This window comes from Schistocerca nitens, chromosome 3 (assembly GCF_023898315.1).
Source record: "Schistocerca nitens isolate TAMUIC-IGC-003100 chromosome 3, iqSchNite1.1, whole genome shotgun sequence".
Classification (NCBI taxonomy): domain Eukaryota; kingdom Metazoa; phylum Arthropoda; class Insecta; order Orthoptera; family Acrididae; genus Schistocerca; species Schistocerca nitens.
In genome coordinates, this window is record NC_064616.1 from 351,089,876 (window position 1) to 351,108,600 (window position 18,725).

An 18,725-nucleotide genomic window follows, 5' to 3' on the forward strand; every position below is an offset into this window, starting at 1 on the left:
ATAATTAAAATTTGCAATTGTTGATGAAAACATCAATATGATACTGGAAAATCAGCTATTGATGGTGTGTAGAACAGATAATACCACAGACATATCAGAACAAAGATTACAGTACTTTTCGCTTGGAGAACTAGCTAAGAGAAAACTTTGGAGGGAAACTGCCCTGCAATTGTTTAATTCTGTCCAATAGAAGATGATACAAAAATGAATATTTGGGTGTTTTAGAAGGAATACAACTGATTTTGTTTGCTAATTTGTTACTGAAGACGCATAAGCGTAAGTTGGTGGTAGAAGTGATTTAGGGGTTAATATCCCACCAATCACATGACTCTTTAGAGGTGGAGTGCAAACTTGAATGCAACAAGAAGTCACAATTTTCCTTTTCAAGGGAACCATCTACATGTTTGCCATCAGTAACATATGGAAAACATTGAAGACCTAAATGTTTATTTTGGACAGTGTCTCCTGGTACATATGAGATTTTTCATATTTTCTTTCACAGGATAAACAACAACTGGTCAATACTAAGCAAGTGTTCTGTAACAGCTGGACAAAATAAATACACGATGAGAGGTCTAAATTGTAATAGATGAAAAGACACATATTTCAAGACAATGTGCTTACTCATAAATGTACTCACACAATGGGAAAAACTGAGTGGAAATACACTTGTCTTGGCACCCTCCAACTACTTCCTGTTTCCACATCTGAGCGAGAGAGAGAGAGAGAGAGAGAGAGAGAGAGAGAGAGAGAGTGTGTGTGTGTGTGTGTGTGTGTGTGTGTGTGTGTGTGTGTGTGTGTGTGTGTGAGTGTCAATCTAATCTACTGAAAAGATACAACCATTACCCATTACATGTGGGTATTTTGCAGGGTCAAGGATGAAACTTTACACATGCAATCTACACACTGGAAAAACGTTGGATAGCTTATAGTGATCTTAGGAGGTAACAAATTTAAAACAGAGTGCAATTTTGCCCTTAAAAAAAATGTCATTCACTGCAAGGTTGAGAAAGTTTTACCTTGCTATCAAATTGTCCAAGTATTTAATCTGAGAGTAACACTTTTTTGAATGTGCTCTTAGAGTGATTCCATAGATTTACCTTCATCACTCTTCACCCTTACCTCATCATCAAGTACCTTGTATGTTCTTTAAAAACAGAAGCATTGTCAGTTAAGGAAAAAGCATATTACATTCACATTCCTTTTATTTCGATAGGTTATAGACATTTAATAAAACACGTACAGACAATATAATGATGTATATGGCCATTATGCCAGACAAAGCATCATATCATAAATTGCAAATAGCTTAAAACAACAGCCAATGAAGACAACAGTGTAAAAACAAATCACAAAACTTAGGACAGGATCATTTGAATAAAAGAACAAGCTTATCTACACACCAATGTACACTACAGACATCATAGACACAGTGTGATCCTGAAGAACAGTTTTGCATGGAGAGCAACAATTCATTACAAAAATGGGTTTCACTTTTGACACATAACAAAACATTTATCTCTTGTATCTGACAACTAAACACAGAGTAAATATTCAGTTGCTGAAATTACCTTGTATGTTCTTTTTTTTTTTAAAAAAAAAAAAAAAGAACCATGACTGTCAGCACAGAAAAGGGCATATTACTGTCAAATTCCTCTTAATTTCAGTAGGTTAAACAGTCTGAAAACAAATCATGAAACATATGGCAGGATCACATGAATAATAGAACAAGCTTATCTACACACCAATGTACACTACAGACATCATGGGCACAATATGATACTGAAGGAAAGTTTTGCATGAAGAGCAAAAAACTGGTTTTACTTTAGACAACACACAATTACATCTTGTATCTGACAGCTAAACACAGAGTAAATATTCAGTTGCTAACATTATCTTGTATGTTCTTTAAACAAAGCATGACTGTCAGTTAAGAAAAGAATATATTACTGTCACATTCATTTTCATTTCCGTACATTAAACAGTTTAAAAAAACAAATCATGAAATGTAGGACAGGATCAGTTTAATAAGAGAGCAAGCTTATCTACACACCAATGTACACTACAGATATCATAAACACAATATGATCCTGACGGAAAGCTATGCATGACAAGCAACAATTCATTATGAAACTGGGTTTTACTTTTAACACACAACATGTATATCTCGTATTTTACAGTTAAACACAGGGTAAATATTCAGTTCCTAACACTACCTTGTATGTTCTTAAAAAGGGAAGAAAAAAAAAGGAAAAAAAGAAAGAGCATATTACAGTAGCATTTCTTTTCATTTCGGTATGTAAATGATCTAAAAACAAATCATCAAACTTAAAGACAGGATCACTGAGTAAAAGAACAAGTGTATCTACACATCAATGTACACTACAGACATCATGGACACAGTATGATACTGAAGGAAAGTTTTGCATGAAGAGCAAAAAACTGGTTTTACTTTAGACAACACACAATTACATCTTGTATCTGAAAGCTAAATACAGAATAAATCTTCCGTTGCTGACATTACAAGATGGTATAATTATTCTGGTATTCTGGCAAATTTGACATTTCCTGATAACGTAACGTTAACAGGACTGTTTGGGTTTCCAACTTTTGCTATGGCCCTAGACATTTATGCCCAGCTTACACATAAACTCAGTCTTCTCATGAGTACATCACTTTTCCTTACTATAGTCATAACCATGTTTGCTTTTTCTTTTTTCTTTTCTTTTTTTTTTTTTTTTTCTCGTGTTACACAGAAATATCTTCATTTTAATACTGAAACAGGTACAACTGACTACATAAATTTTACATAACACACATAAAATAGAAGAAACTGTTGTATGTTCCCATGTGACAAGCCAAACACATGCACATAGAAGAAAATCACAGAACTCTTGCTTCATATTAAGTTAACTAACATATCATACACAGATTTTCCCTACTTGCCAGTTAACAGTCTTATAATAGTAAACAGCAAAAATAACCATTTACTGTAAGCTCTTTGGAAGATCTAAATTAAGGATATACAAATGCACTGCCTGAAATGCAATAAAGAATGTGGTAGCAAAAGTCAATGCTATTACTTAGTGTCAGGTCAAGAAAAACTTTCTTTGGAAGAGGGGAAAATAATATTAGTGAAGGCAGGTAGAAAAGGTGGCAAACAGGAAAGTTAAAGTGAGGAAAAACTAAGAACAGGACAAAGACATGTAGTAAAAGCAGAAGACAAACTGAACATCACAAAGAAACTAAGAAAAGGGAGCTAGTTAGGCAGATACACCAGTAGCTTACTCGGAAAACACATGCCTATTAAGTAAGTGTTTTGTTTGATTTCCCACAATTTCTCAGCTAGCTTCTTTCCACATCAACCACACCACCTCCACTGTTTTTCCATTATCCATCCAAATCAACAAGAAATACATTTCTTAGTTACAGATCTTCATAGTCAGAATTTGTTTTCTGATGCTGAAGATGAAGATAGCAAGAATAATTACTTTCTGTGTGTCTTATAACATTTCTTTAATAAATTCTTAGCTGGAATTTCAATTTTTTGCCTATTAGTACATCGGGAAAAATCATCAGAATTAGCCTCAGAACATTATGCAGAAAATTATACATGCAAATTCCTCCAAACAAATCTTTGGCAAAGTAGGCTTCAGCAGCTATGTATTAAGTATATCAAATTATTTTGATCGATCTTCATGTCCATCCATGTGTCAACTGAATGCAAACTACAAACAGGAAAGAGGCATGAAATAAAAACAGAAGACAAACCAAACATAACTAAGAAATTAAGAGAAAGCAGCAAGTTATGCAGAGGCAGGTTGATTTGCAATTTTCTTAGAGAACACATGACCATTAAGTAAATGATTTTGTTTGTTCATCTGCCACATTCCTCAGCTTATTTTTTATATTTCTACCCCCCACACCCACTCCACCACCCTTCCAAATCTAAAAAAAACTGATTTCTTAATTAAAGACCTCCATATTCAGAGTTTGCTCTATGATGCTGATGAGCTTAAAACCAGTTATTACTTTCAGTGTGTCATAATTTTTTGTATTCTACCTAAACTTGCATTTCCAAACTTTAGTCTACTGGTATACCAGGGAAAATTATCAGAATTACGCATACAACATTTGCTAGTAACTTAGACATGTTAATTCCTTCACAATAAACATTTGGCATACCAGTCTTCTACAGGTTTTGATAAATCTTCATGTGCATCCATGTGTTTACCGAATCTCAGAAAATTTCTCTTTCCTGGACTACATAGTACAAAAGAACACACAGTATTTAACATTGTCTGAAATATCCATTTGGTATCAGTGTGGGTCCCCTCATCCATATGACAGCATGGCTGTGCATCTCAAGTAGCCCATAACTCTTGGTGGGCTTGAAAGACTTACAATCAGGAGAAACATCTAGACATATTCTGGGCTGAATCATGGAAACTGAACAGAAGCAACATGTTTCCCATACCTTGTAATAGTTGGAATGTAAATCAACATTAATAAATTTCAACATGCAAAATCACGTTTCAAATTATGGTGAATATTGTTCAACCACAAAGAAATGATAACTTTGTAAATATGTAACACAAAATTTGTACCGTAACACATAAAAATAAAATTTGTACCATGTTGTAGTGCAGGTACTAAATACCTTCACTAATGTGTTATCTAATAAATTCCTTGCTGTTGCACTTTTCACTGTAATCAGTTTTACACAATACTTAACACATACAGTGAATAGTCCATTTTTAATACTGTAACAGGTAAAATAAGATTATAAATTATGATATCACAAATAGGAAACAAAATATTGCAGAGAAACTACATTTCAGTAACATAGATATGACACATTAGGCACAGATGCCATCACGACACGCGCGCACACCCACACACGCACTCACACGCGACACTCACTCTCTCTCTCTCTCTCTCTCTCTCTCTCTCTCTCTCTCTCTCTCGCTAACACACACACACACACACACACACACACACACACACACACACACACACACACACACACACACACACAGAATGAGACACACATCTGTTAACTGATTTCTTCACATGTAGAATTCATCACAAACCCAGATTACTGGATTAGTTGTTGTGGATGTCTCTCTCAAGGTCTGTTATGAATGGGCGACCTGAAAGAAATGCAAGTACTTTGTTCAAATTTGCATTATTCAAATACAAAGCACAGTAAGTCCATCATACAGTACACTAACTGTAACAATAAACAGCATCACACCAGCTTTCGTAGGCTAGTGAAATATTATTATGAATACATTAAAATACTCTGGTTCTCATGCAATCCTGTACATTTGCACTACTTGTATTATTTGAATTTTATCTTCCTTTGGTATGGATTAACTAAACATGAAATTAGGCTGCCCACTAAGATGACAATTTAGTAACATTTTGCAACACTAAATGAAACTGATGACAGTAAAGCTTGCAAAGTCATAGCATAACTGTAGTGTCCTGCAGTCGGCAGGAAAGAACTAACAGTCAATTTGAACACAACTTACTACAATTAAAGAAAAATGCCTTCTTGGCATACACTAAGTTTTAAACGCAAGGAACAATCAGAAAAGCCCACAACTCTTGTGGTGGCAGTCCAGTTAAGGAAACAAGACAATGGAAGAAAATACTGACCAAAATCTACTCTACAAAATACAAGGTGCTACTACAATGCTACAGCGAGTGAATACTATGCTAGGGCTGGCATAAGTACTGGCTGGAGCTGTTCCTAGCGGTTGGTAAACACTGCCGGTCTGACGGTCTAAACGTGCTTATAGAGCCAGGTCGGCGGAGTGCTACACAAATCATAGGAGTTCCGATTGGTGGAACATTGTCACATGTTGTCTGGCGAAGTAGTTCTGTGTTTATTTGGAAAGTCTGTTATTGTTTCTGTCCGCTGGCAATGCTTCTCTCTCGGCTGTGCGGAACCTCTAATAAGGGGCCACTAAGACAACAACCATAGCTTTAATGATGAAATACAACTTCATTTTTGACCAAGAAGGCAAATTTGTGAAAGTTATTCATACATGATATCACATCAAGCTTTTATCGTCTGAAGGAAATTAGACTCAGGGAAATATTATTTAGTATGAAACGAAAGTTTTTTTTCTGTAAAAAACACAAAATACCTTGTAAGACCACAATTTCAAATTACCATATATTTGGCTGCAGCAAATGTGTGTGATCAGGAAAATACACATGCCATGTTCACATTAAAACTACCAATAATGTAAGCCATGGACCTCAAAATATTTATCAACCACATTCATACTTTCCTACCTTATAGCCAACCACAGTATTTCAGATATAGCGATGACTAACCAACTTCCATAACTAACTAGACTTCGCTGAGATAATCAAGTTTTATCTGTTATTTCTCAAATTCCTGTATATTCTCCCCTTCCTACAACCCATTCCCCATAAATAATTAAATTTTCTTTGGTGCCAATCCTCTTTCTCACTTTTCACTGCCTTTTTACTATAATGGGAGAGGTGCTGTACTCATTAACAATGAAATATTCTTCCACTGAAGAAATTCTGGCATTCTGTAACAACCCTCAAATATTTTTCATTATAGAATTACTTCTTGGTACATTTCTAAATTCAACACTTTTTTGTTAAATATCAGATACGGTGATTTCCTTCATTGCGCAGTTATTTGGCACACTGATACTTTCACAAGGGTACCTTAAGTGTCTTCTATAACTATATCATGAACTGCTAAACATGAGAAGCTTCATTTCATCAAGCCAGGTTTCATGAATTAAATGAATGTTTCCCCATTAGCATGAAAAATAAAATACAACCAGATTATGATTCTTTACAATTTATTTCGCACCTGATATCCATACAGAAAGAAAGCCTTGCAATTCTCAGTTTTCCTACTGCTACCTGTTAATGCCATTTATGCAAATACAGGAAGTTTCCATAATTTTAACCCAGCAGATTGAGAGTATACCCAAAATTTAACTGTTTCAAAACTTTAAAATACATGGGAAAGTGTTCACTATTACACCAAACGCTAATGTAAGTTGCTGCCAGTGACTTTTTCCTAACAGCACAGGAATAAGGAAACAATTTTATCATCATTTTACAGCCAATGATCTCTGAATGGCATGTTTCTGAATAATGAACTATCATACAAAACCGTTTTACAACTGAACCTTCCTGTAACTCTATTATTTTTATTACTTATAATATTTTGTGTGCCACTACATTGTCCTTGAAAAATTTATGGATATCCCAAGGCTGATATGATTGGTTATCAGAAATACTATGCAATTACTGTTTGGAAGAGAGAGAGAGAGAGAGAGAGAGAGAGAGAGAGAGAGAGAGAGAGAGAGAGAGAGAATGGGGCAGGAGTGTATGTGGGGGAGGGTTATGCATGTGTGCACGGCATAATCATGAATTGATAAAATCTTTTTCCAGAATAAACTCACAAAGGACGATTTACTTTCCAAACTGGTGCAGCAGCAGAATTTTTATTTCAACACTTAAATGCTAATGACTGTCAATGTCCACCTTTTATTCTGTATGTTTTCATCAGGATTGGCGAGACAGGAAAAAGCATTATCATAATTCTTCCTCTCATCATTAGTCAGAAAACAATTTATCCAAAAATGTCCTGTGATGTTACGTTACATTACATTACATTACATTAAAGATTGTAACAAGATCCCCTTGATATTTTGTAGCCAGTATATGAATTTTTAAAAGACTAATTGAACTACATCAATGTGACTTGTTTCAGACAGCGTACATCCAAATTTGGGATTGTCATCATTCAATATTTTAGCTCTTGCCAAATGATTGAAGCATCCTTACATTATATTAAAGGTGGTAACAAGATCCTTGCAAGATCAGGCAACTGTAGCCAGACTGTGTGTGTGTGTGTGTGTGTGTGTGTGTGTGTGTGTGTGTGTGTGTGTGTGTGTGTGTGTGTGTCCATCCTGGTCTTTCTATTGTTTGTATGAACTGAAAAGTAGAGCAAGTTTGACCGTGTCTAGGACACGCGTTCTTGCGTCAATAAAATCTTTCACTGTACCTGCACAATCAGAGCAGTTTTTAAGGTGCTTCACAATCTGTTCACCATCACACTTTCACAATTGAACTTTTCTCCTGGCCATGGTTTTTTAAGTAGTCATAATCTGACTGAATTCAGAAAGTAGTCTGTTGGTGTGCTCCATTCTCCTGTTAATACTTTGAATTCAGGCAAACTATTTCTTCGTACTGGTTGTTATGGGAGTGCTCACAGTTCCAGCAGTAAGGCACATCATCTAGACGAGGTTCTTTTCAGAGGAGGCTGTTGCCCATCCAGCGGGTGATGAATATTGGTCTGGATTTTGTGGACTTCAACTGCTTTTTTCCCTTTTTTTATTGCAGTAGGAGTTAACCTGGTGTAGGCCTTAAATATCCAGTGATGACAAAATATGACTCACTTAAAGTGGCATCTTCGTCCTTTGCATACACACAATGTCACCAGTTTGGTGTGGCACATACTTCATCAAAGTAATAGAGTATAACAATAATCAAATGTAAAGTACTGGTTCTTATTCTCCTTCAGAAACTAACTAGTTGGAGGTACCCAGCATTGCCCATGCCATTGATAGCATATGAGATTAAGTGGTAGCTTGAGTAAAAGGATAAACTATAAAATTATACAAGGTAAAAAAAATATTGAAAACCTATTTTAAGTAAAAAAAAAAAACAAAACAAAAAATACTGAAAACATATTCTAACTATTTACAAAACTTTTTAAAGTATAAGAGGTAAAAACTTTTAAGCAGAACGTATTCTAATGACTTACAATATTTTTCCATTTTGTTATCTGGGGTATATATGTACAAATTTTTCAAATTTCTTACTTGAGAGCAAGCTACGTGTAGTTGACAGTGAGAGAAGCAGGAGTCTAAGGTTGATGCCAGAATATTCTAATGTTTGTTCTTGTGCTTTCTTAATTTTAAAATTGTCGGTTAATTTCATAGGAAATTGCAGTCTTTTAAATGGGAATGACAGTTTAGTGGAGATCAGTGGTATCCTGAGGATAAACAGAGTGTGTCCTCTGTACTTTCCGTCATAAGTTTTGCTTCGATGATGTTATTCGACAGCTGTTTTACGATCATACTTATTCCATTACATAGCTTTAGTGAGTTGAGATTTCCGAGTAGTCTGATCAGGGATCCAATTTTAAGTCAAAGGCAGCGTAATGGCATTCCTGGTACCCGCAAAGAGCTCAGAAATTCCATAGGGAAGTTCACACTTCAGAGTTTACCATTGTTTCAATCCATTTGGATATTCTCTCTTTAGAAGTTCACTCCATCCAGACACTCTTGAAATTTTACATACCAGGAATTGTTCTTCAGCTGTATTCAATAATAGTTGTAGGGCGGAATGGGCAGTAGTTCATCCTTCCATACGCACGGCTACAGTGCTGGATGATGCAAGTGCAATGTGGTGTTTAGCACGTTTCCACCAGCAATAGATTTATAAGAAATGATTTCCCAGTGCCGCTTGGTGCGTCCAAGGGAATAATTCCACCAGGACTGGTCAATCTGGTCCATGATTATTGTAAATTTCCTCTTGATTGTCATTGAGGAGTGGTGTGCTGTGAACAATGTATTGACATAGTTTGTTGATTTGGCTTTTTCCTTTGTAATTTCAGAGTTTAGCACACTGATAGCATCTTTTTGTGGTGCTTGCATCCCAAGTTTTACTACGGTCTGGTTGTTTCTCTCTAAACAATTATCTTCCACACAAATGAGTGTTTCATTCAAGATGTTTTCACTGAATTTAATGGTCATTTCAGAATGAGTTTTTTCCAGATTTGGTACAGTATGTCATCACTCATACCCTCTTTGAAGGGGTCCCATAGCTGTTTTGGATTCGATAGGTTACATGTTAGAATTATGGTGTTCAGCCGAGGCTGCAGTTGAGGCTTCTTGCAGTGTTAATTCCCAGTGGTTGTCGTTTTCCGGTAGTACTAAGTGTTTGCATGCTTCTCTGTACATCTGGCATAAGTAACCGTCAACAGTCTAGAGATCTGTGAAACTTGGTGGGGCCCATATTTAATTTAGCAACATCCGGAGATATAAACATTCAGCATTGCTCAGATGTACGGTGTATACTCTACCTAGTACACCCATTTTCAAGATTCATTTATAATCATCTACAGGAATTCACTGTTTTCGCCAATGGAAGATTTTTCTTGTGTACCACCTATAATGTGTAGGGATATCGAGATATAGTAATGTTTTCACGAATGAATCGGTTTGGCACACTTGCTAAAAAGCTGTTAATGTGTTCTGAGATGGTTCACTTGCAATTTTTCTAGCGGTGTCTTTTGTGAATAAACTGTCCATTCTCCAAACGTATTGCTACATGTTGCGCAGTTGGTTTGCGTTTATGAACGGGAAAACCGAAAATCTGCACACTGCTTCGTTACTGTTGATGTATCTTCCCATTAGGTACACGAGGACCACTGTTTCACTGTCTTTGGCTATTTGAAATACGTCATGTCACTGCCTTTGTTCACATACTTACAGACATATTTGATGGATTTCACTGACTTCCAGTAGTCTGCATTTGTGTGCGTTTAGAACATTTTGAAAATTAGTGTATGATATGGTACTACCCACTGATTATCTATTTCCAGTTCATCACTGCCTTCTTATCATATTTTTGCTGTGAAGCCACACTTTTTGGGTGATCATCTATCTTTGGAATTGCCATCAACTCCAGCTTGTGTGCTGTCCAAGTAAAGTTTTGGGTATTTTTTTTTTTTACATTTTACTTCACTCATACATGGCGAATTGGCGTTTAATGGCCCATGAATCACATTTTTCGCTACTATGTCATACAGTTCCAGTTCTTCTTGTGGATTTGGAAATTCAGTTTGGATGATTTTGTCAATATCTATGTGATGAATTCTGTCATGTAGCCGTATGAGATTGTGTGAATGAGGCAGCCTTAGTTTTGTCATTCGACTGTGTATGTCCAGCATCTAACAGTTCCAAAGATGTATTTTGTGATGACTTCAATAAATCTCATTTGTTTTCATTGGAAATCTCAGAATATTATGTCGTGCCATTGCATTGGGGCTTGTCTGTATTTTAGTTGTTCTTCGAATTCTGGCCACACCGAGTAGCATGTGAATGTTATGAAGAGGTCAGGTCGTCCATATTTTTTTATGTAGGTCATGGCATCTTGAGCGTATTCGTGCATGTGTCTCAGACTTCCTACATGTGACGAGGGTAAGATTACCATTGTTCTAATGTCATCGATGTTTCTGTCATTTATGATTGTGTCTCTAAGGTAAATGTATTCTTCATATGTATTTCTTCTGATTCAGTCATACATAAAGCATCTGTCCCACTTCTATTTTTGCATACATATCCACTGGAAATTGTTGGAATAAACTAAGAGAGTTGAGAATGTGACGGTATGTTTCTGATCATTAAGTGGTAAGCATAGAATTCCTTGGAAATGGCTTGTTTCTAGGTCTGTTTCAAGTTGGATTTGTTTCAAACTAAAATGATATCCGTCCTCTCAATGCAGAAATATTTATCGATATTAGAGGGCATCAATACAAACAGTGTGTGTCTGCAATGCATTTTAGTCCTTCCCTTCTTCGTTGTACAATTGTCACAGTGTTTTCATTGTTCACAATTACAATGGCTACCTTGTCTGTCAGGTACATTAAATCAACATTTGTTTTCTCCAGGTGGTCTTTTGTTGGCTTGAATTATAACTTTACAATTATCACAAATCATTAGGTCTAGTGCAGCTTTGAATACGTGAACCACTTGACTGTACTTGTGCCCTCTGTGCATCTTTGACTACTACTCGCCTCAATCCTCTGATACCTGTGCATCGTTAATTTCTGTTTCTTCATTTCTGATGAAATATACTTGCAGAAATTTGTGGTTTCGTTCGGTAGTGGTACTGATGATCCCATGTTATAGATTTGTTTATGGCTGGAAACAAACATAACTGATTTCATCTATGCTAGTGTTTATCAAAGTGACACCAAAAGAAGTCTTTAGGAAGCAGATGTCTGCTTTTATATTTTAAAAAAATGTTTTGATTCTGGAGTTTGCCCGGTCATGTAATGTAAAAATTCCTGCGGATGTGCGTCAAATGGTGGTAATCGAATTTTTCAATTCATGCAACAGAATCCTGGTGATCCTCTACTGAATTTTTTTCATGTTGCAAAATTGGCAGATGTTATCCATTCTTCCAATTACTATGTGCTGTGTTTGTTGTATTCTTTCGTCAGGTTGTAGTGGAATGTTTCATCTGTTAGCTTCCACTGTTTACTTGTCCTCATCCACACTACTTGTAGTGTGATATTTTCATGGCTGGCTTGAGTTTACAGGCTTTTACTGTAAGATTGTGTCACAATTTTTGATTCTTCAATCTATTCATTTCATTGTTCTTCGGTTTCTCTGCTTATCACGGTGCTCATTATCATTCGTTGGTAACCTAAATTTGCCTTCATCACTGATAATAAAATGACATTCAAACCCACAAAGGGTCTTGTCTCATATACACCCACCAAAGGGTGGCCCCACCAATGGAGAATTCCAGAACATACCAAAAAGGCTTTGAATGGTCCACAACGTTCCAGAACTTTCCACAACATTTGAGTGTGTTCTAGAATGTTCCACAACGATCTGCGATGTTCCTGAACATTCTGGAATCTTCCTACATGTTCCAGACTATTGTTGAACATTTCAGATCATTGTGGAACATTACAGGACGTTCTGGAATAATGTGGCATGTTCTCGAATACTCTCAAGTGTTCCAGAAATTTCTACAGATCGAAATTGCCCAGCCCTTCTATCTTCAAAAACATGCTTTTCAGGTAAAAACAGAAACCTGCTTCATGAACGGGGGACAGAGAGTTACCACATCATGTAATTCCTTTGATTGTACTGGGGCTCGTTTCAGAGTTTTAGTTGCACACACATTGTACATTTACTTTTACACTCTAATACTGATTATTGTATTCAGAAGATTGGTAACAGCATCATCCAATATTGTTCAAATATATTCTGATAGTAAGTACTCTGTCAAATGATATAGTAAGATATCTAATCAAATTACTGTGTTACTGCTGAATGATCACATGTTATATTTATGGGTTAAGTTTAAAAATTCTGAGAGATTGCCTTTGTTGTTCTCAGTTTTTGTTCTCTTGTTCTGTAAATCCTTGACTGTGAACATAAATAATCTGCCATGAGAAGGAATAGGTTTCATAACTGATATGAGAACAAAGATACTGCCTTGTGGTTGGCCACTTCTCTGTAGTCTTGGTCTGTTTCACCTGATCTGAAATTTGGTAATGGATCTTTTTCAATAGTAAGTATGCTTACAATCTTCCATAACTATTAATAATTTGTTGTGTTTTATAAATTCACATGAATGTCTCTGCAACTTACACACAGTGAAAAGAACAGCAAAGGCGACTCATCACTTCCTCAAAGTTAGAAAACAATCTTCAATATGTTCAAAATTATCAGCCTTCAGCGTGTTAAGCACTCATCTGGGGATTTCTTCAGAAGTTTGAGGTGGAGCAACAGCAGGTGTAAGTTAATTCAGTCAAACTCTGATACTGTGCATATGACAGCAGAATGAAATTGGGCTACAGGTCTTTGGGGGCACTTCTGCCTTCCACCTTGAAGGTATATTGCTAGTGTTTCTTCAGTTGATGGACAATTAGAATATCTAAGTTCTTGCTTGTGATTCAAAATTATGTACAATTCTTCATTTCCTCCCTACTGCTGATTCATAGTGTGTGTACTATAATTTAGAAATCAGTGCACACCAGAAGGCACATTTTGGCAGCCAAAGAGGCAAATGATTCAGTGTCTGTGGTCAGCAATACCCAATGGAGCACACCATAGGGTCACTGCAATCGTTTCTTTGGCCACCAACATGTGCCCATGGACACAGACCATTCTGTGGTGTTCGTCCTACATGCAAATAAAAAATATAGATGCTCCATTTGCATGTAAAGTTCGAATAATTCAACCATTATTTACATCCCAACAGATGTGTACCACACACGTTTCACATTGTCCGAAACACTTTCATTTACTGAATTCGTTAGCATGTCAGTTTCATTTATTCCTTGATTTTTCTGACTTATCACTGCACACACCTCGTCACATGTTCTAGAAAGCTGTACAATTGTTGCTTGCATCCCCTTATGCCTCAAAGCTTACTTTAAAGCTGTTCGAACGGAGTAGGGTATCATCTATTACATCCAATTATTTGTTCTCACTAAAAACATCAAGCAACTCTCAACTTTTCAATTGCTGTAGTCATATAATATCTGTTTCCATGGCATTCAATTATACCCAGCAAACTATGTTTTTGCATGGTTCAAAGTTAAATATTGGTTTAAATTATGTTTTATGCATCCATGGAAGGTATCAATTTTATTGTACTCCATGAATAATTACACATTTCACATGTAAAAGTGTCCTTTCTGCATAAGTGTAATCTATATGTGCTGTAACATGAAGTGCCAAATTTCACTGCTTGGTACAAAATATAGTCTGGAAAATTTTGGAATAATGCCATAGTCCTTGTACCATAATAAAAAGCTGAAGAACTAAATAATCTCACTCTCAAAAGTCAGAATGTGAACACACAGAAACATCTCCTCCTGGTGCCTTGAAAAGTAAGTTTGGAAAAAAATTGCATTTTTGTAATGATGTGCTTGTGCTAATTTCTCTGCAAGTAATGTTAGCACTTAGTGGTGCCTTTCAGCAGCCAACATGGTTTGACATGCCCTACTACTATTGTGCATCTTCATCTTCATATTTTGTGGAGTACATCTACATCATACTCGGCAAGCCACCTAATGGTGTGTGGCGGAGGGAACTTTCAGTGCCACTATCTGATCTCTCCAACCCTGTTCCACTCGAGAATAGTGCATGGGAAGAATGATTGTCAGTAAGCCCCTGTATTGGCTCTAATTTCTTGAATTTTCTCCTTGTGGTCAATACACAAGATGTATGTGGGGGAAGTAACGTGTTGTCCGACTCCTCCTGAAAAGTGCTGTCCCGAAATTTCAATAGTAAACCTCGGCTTCGTGTACAAAAGATCTCTTGTAATTTTGGCCAGTGGAGTTTTTTTAGCATCTTCGTAATGCTCTCTTACCAGCTAAACATAAATAATCCCACGACGAAACATGCCGCTCTTCATTGGATCTTCTTTATATCGTCTATGAGTCTTATCTGATAGGGATCCCAGAACAATACTCAAGAATCGGGCGAACAAGCGCCTTCTTTCGTGGACGAGTTACATTTTCTTAAGATTCGTCCAATGAACCTGAGTCTGGTGCCTGCTTTTCCCACTATCTGTTTCATGTGGCTATTCCACTGAAGGTCGCTCTGGATAGTTATGCCTAAATATTTTACGGCAGACACTGTAGCCAGCTGTTTGTCATCAATAGTGTAGCTGTACAGTAGTGGATTTCTTTTCCTATGTAAGCGCAATATGCTACATTTATTTACGTTCGGGGTCAGCTGCCAGAGCCTGCAGCATTCATCAATTCACTGCAGGTCATTCTGCAAATTCTTACTATCTTCTGGTGTTGCTACTTTGGTATAGACAACTGCATCATCTGTGAATGGCCTTAAAGAGCATCCAACACTTTCTACTATATCAATTATTTATACTGTAACCAGCAACAGTCCTATCACACTTCCCTGTGGTACTCCGGATATTACCTTCACACATGTCGATTTAGTTCTGTTAAGAGCGACATGTTGAGTAATGAATGATCCCTTATGATTTGGGCATACAGCTGCAGAACTCCGATTTATATACAACTGATATTTTGGCACAGCACTCATATCTTTAATTTTAAACAGAAGAGCCATGTCACTTTATTCACAGCCACAGAATACACAAGAGCCCGTGTTGATGTTTGGCAACTACTGAGGCACTGATATCCCAGCACGGATAGTGTGTCTAACAGGAGATTCAGTTCATGCAATGCTTTCTGCAGCTACATGCCCAAAACATCTGATTAATCAACATGCCGAGACAATATGAAGGTGCACATCAAGTACCTCTTCAGGGAGGAGATGGTTCTGTGTGTTTACATTCGAGCACTTGAGAATGATATTACTGAGTTCTTTAGCTTTTTATTATCGTGCAAGGACTATGGCATTAATCCAACATTTGCGAGGCTAGTACATTTTACATCATCAACCACGTTGAATTAAATATTATGAAATGCTGGTGTTGCTGTTGTTTTAGAGGATATTTGAATTACCTATTGAAAACTTATCAATTTTGTCTGCAGCTGAAGATGTCTTTGGAGTTGTCTTACAACTTGTGGAACTGAGTACATGGTATGACATGGTCTACATCTGATTTGGTTCACGAGGTGGCCTCAGCCAGACAGTGAAATTTATCTTATGTGTTCACGGCAAAACAATATTCTGCACACTCCATCATAAATATGATGGGTAGTGATCTGGGTGACACTTCAGTGATGGTTCTAGGTGAAGGAGAGTTAAAGAGTGGTTCTCCCAGCTGATTAAGTTAATGCTGCTGATTCAATGTCTCTCAATAGCTTTCACTGATAACATGTACAGTTCACAGTGTGATGGCTCATATCAGAAGACTGGAGAAAGCCCACTAACCAGTTGGTAAGAAAGATTGCTTTGCTTCTGATTCTCTCTGGAGATTGTGATAAGATTGAAACCAAGATGTGCTGTTCCTCCGAGGTTGTACTACATCCAAAAATCCGTATGAAAAATGATGATATGCAACCAATAGTGAGTAACATTAGCTCCCAAAATTACAACATTGCGAAGTACTTAGTCTTGTTATTAAGAACTCTGGTGGGGGAAATGTGTTCAACACATATGAAAATATTCAATCTTTAATGGCAAACTTCCACAACTCAGACTGAACACCTGTGATCACTTAACACTTCTGGCGTGAGATGCCATGGTCCATACATAATACTCTCCCCTGACGTTTTGCCTTCGACTGCGGAAGGCATGCTCCGATGACAATCAGTGAACTGCAACGAGAGCACGAGTGAGCGACGTATATATAAGCCATCCAGAGGGCGCCACTGTCAATCACATGACTTCGGCTGCGCTATGATCTCTGATATTGCCAACTTTCTCAATTGAAATTAATCGATTGTCATGCTGTTGCTGCAATGTTGACATCCATATCTTATCCAGCTTAATGCTTTCATCTTTTCTATTGAAATTATTGCAGTGTTTGGCAATCTCAATGGCCTCTGTACATTCACGCATAATAATGCGTGAATGTACAGGTGTCTATAAAATTCCGTGCAGTTGTGGAAAGGTCTATATAGGCACAACAAAAAGAAGTGTCAACACCCATGTGGGTGAACATAAAAGGAACTGCCACCTCAGACATATTGATAAATCGGCTGTAGCGGAACATGTGTTTCAGGAAGGTGATCATGAAATAAAGTTCAGTGAGATCATAGCAAAGACATCTCATTATTATGTGTGAATGTACAGAGGCCATTGAGATTGCCAAACACTGCAATAATTTTAATAGAAAAGATGAAAGCATTAAGCTGGATAAGATATGGATGTCAACATTGCAGCAACAGCGTGACAATGTATTAATTTCAATTGAGAAAGTTGGCAGTATCAGAGATCATAGCACAGCCGACATCACGTGATTAACCGTGGTGCCCCCTGGATGGCTTATATACATGGTGTTCACTCGCGCTCTCGTTGCAGTTCACCAATTGTCCTCAGAGGATGCCTTCCACAGTTGAAGGTGAAACGTCAGGGGAGAGTATTATGTATGAACCATGGCATCTCAGCCCAGAAATGTTAAGTGATGACAACACCTGCTGTGAAAGCCTTCATTCTATGATGAACACCTGTGATTTATCAATCCGCTTTGACACAGGTTCCTTATTCACCAAAATTTTCATTTCAGATTTTTTATCTCCTATTGGCTGAAGTTCTGATAAAGAGGTTACAGCTTCATTCAAAGGTGTTCTAATCTTGAGTTAATTTTTATTTAATAACCAATTGTTTGAGCAATTTCATGGTATTGTCAGAGCACAGTTCTTTGTCATCCTGGGTGTCCAATTTGTTGGTGGATGGAGGGAGATTGGGGTTTAACACCCCATCAACAATGAGGTCATTTTAGATGGATCACAAGCTACGATTGTTTCAAGGATGAGAAAGGAAATCAGTTGTGCGGAGAACCATCCGAGCATTTGCCTGGAGTGATTTAGAGAAACCACAACAAATCTGAATCAGGATGGCCGGATACAGATTTGAACAGTCATCCTCACAAATGCGAGTTCAGTATACTAACCACTGTGATGCTTCACTCAGTTTGTCTACAGGGGGCTTCCAAGAGAAAAGAGCTGAAATCTACTAGTTTAAAACCCACAGTATTTTGGAGATATGTTGAGACTTTTGAAGTGATGGCCCCATGGTGACAACGAATTGCAGGAACTCTTATTAAAACACCCACATTAAATACATAGGAATATTCAATTTACAACAAAGCCTGCCTTCCATTCTTACATGTTTTGATGCATCAAAAAGATGATGGCACCTTGGGGCACACAGTTGATAGCAAGCTGAGTTATACATACTTTTTTTTTACATGCAAATAGCAACCACCATGCTTCACAGATAGTGGGTGTTCTTAAAACC

At 37.0% G+C, this 18,725-nt stretch overlaps 1 protein-coding gene across 1 annotated transcript in view; it reads right to left on the reverse strand.

Moving 5' to 3' along the window:
* Positions 1 to 1,198: 1,198 nt before the first annotated feature.
* The window catches only part of LOC126248305 (F-box/LRR-repeat protein 7-like), a 69,307-nt gene continuing 51,780 nt past the window's right edge, over positions 1,199 to 18,725 (reverse strand). Inside the window, exon 3 of the mRNA XM_049949173.1 lies at positions 1,199 to 5,153. Within this exon, the coding sequence (XP_049805130.1) occupies positions 5,107 to 5,153 (47 nt within the window). The 3' untranslated portion in view covers positions 1,199 to 5,106. The remainder of the gene's footprint in view (positions 5,154 to 18,725) is intronic.